Genomic DNA, 9,447 nt, shown 5'->3' with positions numbered 1-9,447 from the left:
CAAGAGGACATCTCCATCAGCCGAATGTGGTAGAATGGAGCAAGGAAACAACAGAAACATACTTCACCTCCTAGATGGTGTCTTCGGCCGAACAGAGAAGGAGGGACGATGGGAGCTAGATGATGGTTCTTTTCTGGTACAGGTCACGGTTTGTGAATGTGTGAGGAGGGGAGAATGTTGTAGTGTTTGATTTTCCTCCTATGTGCTCACAGTCTTGGGGAAAAATGAGGAGAATGGATCGACCTTATTGTTCTCTAATGTGCATAGAAGGGAACTAAGAAGAGATCAGATTTTGGACTATGAGAATGGTGCCCTTAGTCGTGAAGGGGTTTGGCCGAACCACAAGGGAAGAAATCCAAGTGTCCAATGATTGTACAAGTGGCGTTCATGAAATAAAAGTGATGAGGTGAGATAGGATGTGGTCTTTTGACCAATGAGAGGATATGCACACTGATTTCTTAAGATTAGTCAAGGATAAGGTTTAGTTATTCATGGATCAAGGTAAGAGGATTTTTGGCTAATTAGGGCCTTCCTCAAAGATACTTGGGTCGTAGCCCATTGAAGGCAAGGTGATCCAAATTCATCTCCTAAGGACATTATTTGATATAATTAATTAAATGATCACTAGGATTTTCTTTTTGTTGTAATTAAAATAAATCCTAACCTACACTTACATGTAATTCGTGCACAAGACAGCCTCCTCACTCCTAATAGTAATTTAAATAATTTCTGAACAATTATTATTTCAAGTGACCACTAAGTAGTAGCTAAAGTTTCTACACACAAAGTAATTAAAAGTATTAGAATTCCACCTACTCTAGTGATATGTATGTAAATCGAATTCAAGACATGCATTCACTATTCTAATGGCAATTTATATTAGCTCCTAACCTTCACGGGATGTTACAAAATGCGTACCGAAGAAGTATCCCAGGAAATTATAATTAGTGTGGGGATATTACTAGAATAATATATAGGACTTGTAAAACAAGTTTCAAGTCAAAATAATGAGAACTGGTGCCAGAACTGATACTGGCTATGGAAAAGCGCATACCGGAAAGGTGCAGCGAAAAATAAAATAAAAATATGAAAAATCTTATAAAAATGAGTAGGTTCAGAATCCTAAGTTTAGGATTAAAAAGCTAAGCGTAGCTATTAGCGCTAATACAGTGTGATTAACTTTAAGTGGGCTATAAATACCTCTCTTGCACAAAACCCTAGGTATTCTATCAGCCTCTACGTGACCTTCTTGAGGAGCTGACTTGTTGTTACTGTTCCATTGCATTTCCTTCTCCATTTCTTGAGCTTTGAGGCTTTTCTTCCATGAAAGCTTCTCCTAAACACTTGTTGTGAGAAATAGTTATCAATGGAATGGGGTTGTGGTCTTGTTTCTGAGTAAGGGAGTCAGTTTGAGGGAGAGTTGGGTGCTGACCTTGGGTTTGTAGGGTGTGTGAACCTTGTGCTTCATACTTTGGAGGTCCAAGGAGCCACCTTTGGTGAGGAAAAACCTTGCTTGCTTCTCATTTTCGTGTACCTGTGGAAACAGAACTTTGTGAGCTTCAAGTGAACTCCAAGAGCACCTTCTTGCTCTGTTTTGAGCTTGTGGTATGATCATCACCCTTGTGCTTGAGTTTCTTTGTTAAAAATGAAACCTTGATGCATGTAATGAACTAAAGTTGATAACTTAAGGTTGGGTAATGCTAAACACACCTAGAAATGCATGTTTAGGCTTCTGTAATCGGTAAAAGTTGGACCTTTGGATTGATATCTCGCGAAATACAAAATCTGAGTTCTGCCGCAAAATATCCGGATATTGGGATAGAAATATCCGGATATTGATATCCGGATATGGGGTTCTGAATAGTCGAATATTGATATCCGAATATTGACAGTCAGATATCCGGATATTGATATCCGGATATACCCCCGACAAATATCCGAATATTCTGGGTTTTCGAAGAACAGTAGCTGCACTGTTCATACATAATGATGTTTGGGGTTTGTGGACCCTAGACTGGTTAAGTTGAGCTTCTGTATTGATTAGTTAAGTTAGAAATTAAGTGATTAAGGGTTTGTGGCTTTGTGAGAAGCCTTAAGACACGAAATGTAAAGGAAAGACGTTGTCCTTGTGTCTTATACTTGTTGAGTATGATTTTGATATGATTGTTGGTCCAAAACAGATTGTGATTCTGTTGTGTTTGGGCTTTGAGATTGGTTGGACTCTTGGCTTGGATTGTCAGCTTGCAAGGTAAGCTTTCGTGTCCTCGGTTTAGCCATTGTTGGTTCCACCATGTCCCACGGGGGGATGGTTTATATGCATGATGTTGTTCTCATGTATTGTTTTGATAAATGTGATTGAGCTGTTATATGCGAATGCCTTTATGATATACATGTGGTGTTCCACCTATACGATAAGCCTGAGTATGTGGAGACATACAACTGGTGAGGCTGTGCGTGAGGTGCAAGCGGTGTTCCTTGTACTTATTGTGGGGATGTAGACGTACGTCTTGCATTTCTCTGGCCAGTAGAATAGTTAAAACACACATGGCATGAATATCTGTTGCACTGCATAGTTTTGGAACTTATACTGTTAAATTGCTTTTGAGCTTATATTGCTCGTGTAAGTGAGCTTGGGGTGGAAGATCCTTGAGGACCTCTTGTCTTACTGAGATTTCTTTTTAGAGATCTCACCCCACGTTTGGGGCACATATTTCAGGTTCAGATAATGCGGTGGTTGAGACCTCTAGCAGCAGGAGGCCGGAGCTTAGCTGATTATATGTTGTTATGTTGCTTATGTTGGATACTGGATATTGGATGCTGTTTATGATTTCTGTCTTTATATTGATATTTGAGTTGAGACTCTTTGTAGGCTTTGTTGCCTTATTTGGTGAGCATGAAGTTTGTCCATGCCACATTGATGTTAGTACTTTTAGCTTGAGTTGTATAAACTATCAGGGTTGTCCGGTCTACGTGTGGTAGTTCCGAGACTAGAGACACATTTATGCTATTTATATATTGAGGTATTTCAGTTAGTTGTCTTTTGCAATTTACATACAGGCGATGTTTTATGAAATGAATTAAGTAATTCAACTTGGCTAATGATAATGACGACATAATTGAAAAGAAAAAGATATTATGCATTTTTAAATTAAGCGTGGCTTAATACGATGATATGATAACAAACCGGATATATACGGGGTGTTACACATTAACCCATCAACTAAACCCAAGAAAAAATCTAGTAACATTTCATCAACAAAATTTCATCTGTGTAAGCTTCATATCTCATTGCCCAAAAAAAAACTATATTATTGTTTACTGATGCTTTTGTATTTCAATTTTTTTTTTACAAAGCCAATATATACAAAAGATGTTATTTGCACAGTAATCATGAAACAACATTTAGGATTTTTAAAAAACTGAAAACCGATCCAATCCAAACCGAAAAAAATTGAATTGGATCGGATCAGATTTGAAAAAAAAATCCAAACTAAATAGATGATTACATGATCAAACCGAAGAGATTGGATCAGATGATTTTTACTTCTAAAGCCGATCCAATCAAGACCGCGAACACCCCTACTCATAGATAACTCATCTTATCTAATCAAATAAAGTATAATGACTGGTGATTGACTCATTCTCATCCATCAAATAAAGCATACTGACTCATCCTAATCCAATGCATTTAATGTTATGATATGCATAGGGATAAATATTATTATTATGATTTAGTACTATTGATTATCACAATTTATTATTAATATAACTTAATTATTATCAAAATAATTATTCGCATTACCAATCAAATGATAATAATATTAAATGCATAATTTAATATATACACAATAATATATTACTATAATAACATTAAATGTTTAAATTACTATATATCACCAATCAATTAATAATTCAAATAATTATTATCAGAATTTATCATTAGTCCTAATAATATATATATATATATATATATATATATATATATATTATTACTATTTATTTATAAAGTATTTATTACAATTATAAATTACTATTTGTCCTTGGGGTATTACACGAAAATGGCAGCAGAGACTGTGGAGGAGGAGGCAGAGGCGATGGCGTGTATGTTTGTGTTTGAGATTGAAGGAAGAGAAGAAGAAAAATAATAATATTTTTTTTTTTTGTAAATAAAAATAATAATATTAAAGGTAGGTGGAATGTTAGTTTTGTAAGATGACCCACATTTATACTAATAATTGACAATCAATCAAATATATAATTAGTGAACTTGAGCCAATATTTCAAATAATGTCTTGGCCTATCAAATAATTTTTGGTCACATTTTCATAAAATTTTATTTCGCAACATATTTTTAGTAATCATGAATCTTCGATAGAAATTTTTTTTTCTCTCTACCAAATGCCTCGTAAATATATTTTGAGATTTTGGCATTCTTCAACAGTAACAAGACTAACTTTGGAATTATTTGAGGGTTATAAAACTCGACGTTATATCTTGTTTCTTGTTGCTGCTCGTGAGTTGCATATATACGAGTGTAGTAGGTGTTAATCATTTTGGAATGTTAAAATTGTAGAAAAGACTTTACTTGAAGTTTGGTAAATATTGAAAAATTATTTTGCTCAATATATATTATTGTGATAAATAAACTTGCTAAAATAAGTGATGTTTCTAAACTGTATGCTACTCATGATCACTTGAATTGGGTCATGACTCATGACACTTTTATATGTAAAGTACCAACCCATGATTTTATTTTATTTTTAGTCGACGTCGCGACTTTTATTTTCATACACCGGCTGAATGGCCTTTTATTTTCATCCTTTTAATTCTTTTTTTTTTGTTTTATTATTTATTTTATATTGTTTTCATATATATTTTTTAAACTCTTTTTAGTTAATATAACATTACTAAATGAGTATGGGATCAAAAAAAAAATTGCGGAAAACTTTGATTCAAAAATATTATATTATTATAAACGAGGTAAATGAATAAATTAAGAAATTTAATTTAAATAAATGAATAGAAAAATTTTAATCTCATATATTGCTACAATTTAAGTTTCTACTCCGTTAAGTCGGATACTTTCCTCATAAACAAACTTAAGAGTGTTCCTCCGGTTTCTCATACTATTCGAATAAAGGAAATATCACTCATCAATTATGTAAAGTTTCATTAATATATATAAGATATTAAAAGAATATTTTATAACCCAAAAATAATAAAACTCTTGATAAATCATAATTTTTATTAAATATAAAATTTTGGATAAATTTTATTTACTATAAATTCTTAAAAATAATGAAAAGCCACTTCAATGAAAGAAAATTATACAATTCTAATAATAATAATTTTTAAATAACTAATAATTCTTTCATATGCTTTTCCATTTTATATCATTCTTTTATTTATTACATTAGAAACCTTAATCTGTAAAATATCATGTTACATATAGTTTTGTATGGATCTTAGTGATTAAAAGTATATTTTTTGAAGGACACAAGTTGTGTCTTTTTAGTGATTAACATTATATATTATAGGTAATAGATAGTTATAATATAATTTCTTTTTCTCTCTCTACGTTAGCGGAGAAGAGAGAAAGAAAAGAGAGTAACTTTTGATATTATAATTATGTATTACCCGTAATGCATAGCATTAATCACTAAAAGAACACAATTTTATGTTATTTTAAACGACAAACCTTTTCCCGAATCTAAAACACTTTTTGTGTTTGTTCAAGTTTGATTTCCATCTTTGTGTGATGCGCTTGAAGCTTCTTGTTTCAAGTTTCCATGGACCAAGTCTTGAAGTCACATGCAATAATAGGCCTTCAGCAGGCGGGGATTATATTAAATTCAAGCAATCTATGGAAAGTTGTCTTGTAATAAACAAGTTCATTCCAAGTGGTCACAGAAAGCTCCTCTCTTTGCTTAGACAATTTCATCAAAGCAAGCAGAACAAGGAGAAAATGACACCTTGTTTTTTGCCTTGGACATTTTCTGGCAGGTTTTTTTCTCTCTCCACAATATGACATTTATCCAAATTACTCTGCCCCAAATCAAGTACTATTTGATATAATAGCTTACTCTGTCCTAAATCAAGTACTATTTGATATAATGTCTCCAATTAATCATAATATTTTGTCAAAAGGGATTGTTCAATTTTTTAGATTCAAGCACTTTGCATATAAGGCCAAGATTTGATTCCAACCAACTTTTCGTTGGCAAGCAATATCTAAGTACAACTACAAGACCTCGCTGAAGCCTATATTCCTTTAAATCGGATAGTCTCATATCCCCCTTCAGTTGTTATAACCAAAAAAAAAAAAAAACATCATAACATTTTCAAGCACAAATCATAGTTTAAAATCGCAAGGTTACATGTTCGAGTCTGAAATAATCTCTTTGCCTAAGTATAAGGGTAAGACGGCGTACAATCAACTCTTATTCCTACACTCGCATATCTTTGTTATATAGAACGTCAATATCCTTGTTAGGATCGTATGCAATGTCATAGGAATGAAATTAAGAAGGTAGTGACAATACTACTTCCACATGTTCTACCTGCCGGCCTATATTTGTGTGAGCATAATGGCGTTAGGATTGTCCTTTTTATTATTATATTATGAATGGTAAATAGGCCAACTAGAAAACAAATAGTCATTGTAGTATCAGTCAATTTGACTAGTTCCATTTCCGGCAAATATCACTGAACATTGGGACTTATTTTTTAGTCCAAAATTTATTCTATTCATAAGCCATCTCATATTTACTACTCCCACGTCTAGCAACAAAGCTGATTAATCCACATAAACATTTGCAACAAATTCATATTGTTCCCAAAATGGAAAGAATTTCTATCTGGGTAGTCTTCATTACATCCCTTTTCCTGTTAAACATGACCAATTGTGTGGAGGATGAGGTCAAGGGAACACTGATACAATTTCTGGCACAAATCACTGGTAATAGTAGCCAACAGAATTCCACTTTGGTTTGGAAACAAGACTCTGATCCCTGCAAGGACCTTTGGCAAGGTGTATACTGTGATGAACAAAATATTTCTATAAAGAGGTTGTATCTTAATAGGTCCAACTTGAGTGGAACTCTTGATGTTGCTATGTTTTGCAATTTGCAGCCCCTAGCTGCATCTCTCACCTTTCTCAGTCTTGATGGCAACAACATTAGTGGAGGGATAGCATCTGAGATTGGAAACTGCACACAACTCACTCGGCTGCATGTAAGTGGAAACCAACTTGCTGGTAACCTTCCAAGTTCACTTGCCATGTTAGATAATTTGAAAAGTCTAGACATTTCAAACAACAAGTTTTCAGGTCCCTTGCCAGACTTGTCTAGAATCTCAGGACTGAATGTGTTCCTTGCACAAAACAATGACCTCAGTGGAGATATACCCTCATTTGATTTCTCCAATTTGGACCATTTCAATGTCTCCTTCAACAATTTCAGAGGCCTCATTCCTGATGTGCATGGCCATTTCTTAGCAGATAGCTTCCTTGGTAATCCTGAACTCTGTGGAGATCCACTACCAAAAAATTGTTCTGGGTTGACTCTTCCTGTTAATGAGACATCATCAGAAGAATCAAAGGGATCAAATGGTCCTTCTAAAGACCAAATTCTTATGTATTCAGGCTATACTGCATTGGGAGTTGTTTTTATCCTTTTTGTAGTCTTTAAGCTGTGTAGAAGAAAGAAAAAAGAAAAGAAAGTTGAAGCATTGAATGGGGTAGTGACAAATGGTGGTAGTGAAAAGCCCAGCAATGTTTCAAGTGAATACAAAACTGAGGTAAGCAGATCCGAGTTTTCAGTCACTTCTGAAAGTGGGATGGTTTCACAATCACTTGTAGTTCTTTCAAGGCCAGTGATAAATGAACTAAAATTGGAAGACTTGCTGAGAGCCCCTGCTGAATTGATTGGCAGAGGAAAGAATGGAAGTCTTTTTAAGGTGATGCTTGACAATGGGATTATGGTGGTTGTAAAAAGGATCAAGGATTGGACTATTTCCAGCCATGACTTCAAGCAAAGAATGCAAATGCTGAGTCAAACAAAGCACCCTCATGTACTATCACCTCTAGCTTTCTATTGTTCCAAACAAGAGAAACTTTTGGTCTATGAATATCAGCAGAATGGAAGCTTATTCAATCTTCTACATGGTAAATACAATATCTTGATCTTGTTTCTATATTATGCTATACTTTCTTTATGGAATTAGAAATATCATATCAAATTTCTTTTTCTTTTTCTTTTTTATAAATATCATGTTTGGAATTTCCTTAATAAAAAAGATCACTTCCCGTTAAATCTCGACTAACAAGATTAGGAATTAGAGCAATATATGTACGCAACCTGACCTTTGCATATTTGCGAGAAGACTTTCCTGCATTTAAATCTATGACCTTTCAGGCAGAGGAGCAAATTACTCTTGCTCGAGGCTCACCCTCTTTGGAACTTCCTTAATAGTGAAAAAATTTCACAAATCTTTCTATAAACTTGTGTATGAAGCAACATGTCCTAAAGTACATGATATGCTTCTCAGGTACAACAAAAACCTTTGACTGGACCAGCAGACTTGGAATTGCAGCTACAATAGCTGAGGCAATAACTTTCATGCATCAAGAGCTTGGCCAACATGGTATTGTTCATGGTAATCTAAAATCGTCAAATATTTTGCTAAACAAAAATATGGAGCCATGTATAAGTGAGTATGGTGTTATGAGTATGGAAGATAAAAAAAGTTCACCTTTTGCAAGTCCTATTGCTGCTGGTGCATCAAATGTCTTCAAGGAAGATGTTTATGGCTTTGGTGTTATACTTCTTGAACTACTTACTGGAAAGTTAGTGAAGAGCAATGGAATTGACTTGACTGAATGGGTTCAATCAGTTGTAAGAGAAGAATGGACAGGTGAAGTTTTTGACAAGTTCCTAATATCAGAGTATGCAAGTGAAGAGAGGATGGTCAATTTGCTTCAGGTGGCTATAAGATGTGTCAATCGTTCCCCAGAGGCTAGGCCAAGTATGAACCAAGTTGCTCTCATGATTAACACTATAAAAGATGAAGAAGAAAAATCCTTGACTTATGAAGTGTGATTTAATGCTGCAGAGTGCTTATGCTTATGAAAGCTTATAAATCAAACAAGAAACAGGAGGGAGAGCCTTTCTCTAAGTGAAATTTCTTATATCTATATAGGTTCAAGGAATTTCATCCTTCAAATCAATTTCTGTAGAATATTTGTACGTTTCTATTGAATAACTAGGCAGGAGCTGCATTTAGGGATGTCAAATACTACTCTTTGATAATTACGAATTAACTGTAGACTGAATTATTGTTCCTACTTGAATTTATCCATCGTTGACTATATATATATATATGGGGTTTATGTATGTAATGTTACATGATAAGACCTCAATTTCCTACAGACACAAAGTCTGTGGGTCT

The 9,447-nt window shown here is 34.1% G+C and overlaps 1 protein-coding gene across 1 annotated transcript; it reads left to right on the top strand.

Moving 5' to 3' along the window:
- The first annotated feature begins 6,840 nt into the window (after window positions 1-6,840).
- LOC133294603 (probable inactive receptor kinase At2g26730) lies at window positions 6,841-9,098 on the top strand. Its single transcript, XM_061493307.1, has 2 exons — window positions 6,841-8,164; window positions 8,548-9,098. The coding sequence occupies exons 1-2, from the start codon at window positions 6,841-6,843 to the stop codon at window positions 9,096-9,098; spliced, it is 1,875 nt and encodes a 624-aa protein (XP_061349291.1).
- Window positions 9,099-9,447: the final 349 nt, after the last annotated feature.

Source organism: Gastrolobium bilobum, unplaced genomic scaffold (assembly GCF_033153095.1).
Source record: "Gastrolobium bilobum isolate Gb01-03AN ecotype WA unplaced genomic scaffold, APGP_CSIRO_Gbil_v1 utg34205, whole genome shotgun sequence".
Taxonomy (NCBI): Eukaryota; Viridiplantae; Streptophyta; class Magnoliopsida; order Fabales; family Fabaceae; genus Gastrolobium; species Gastrolobium bilobum.
This window is presented reverse-complemented; position numbering and strand designations above follow the sequence as displayed.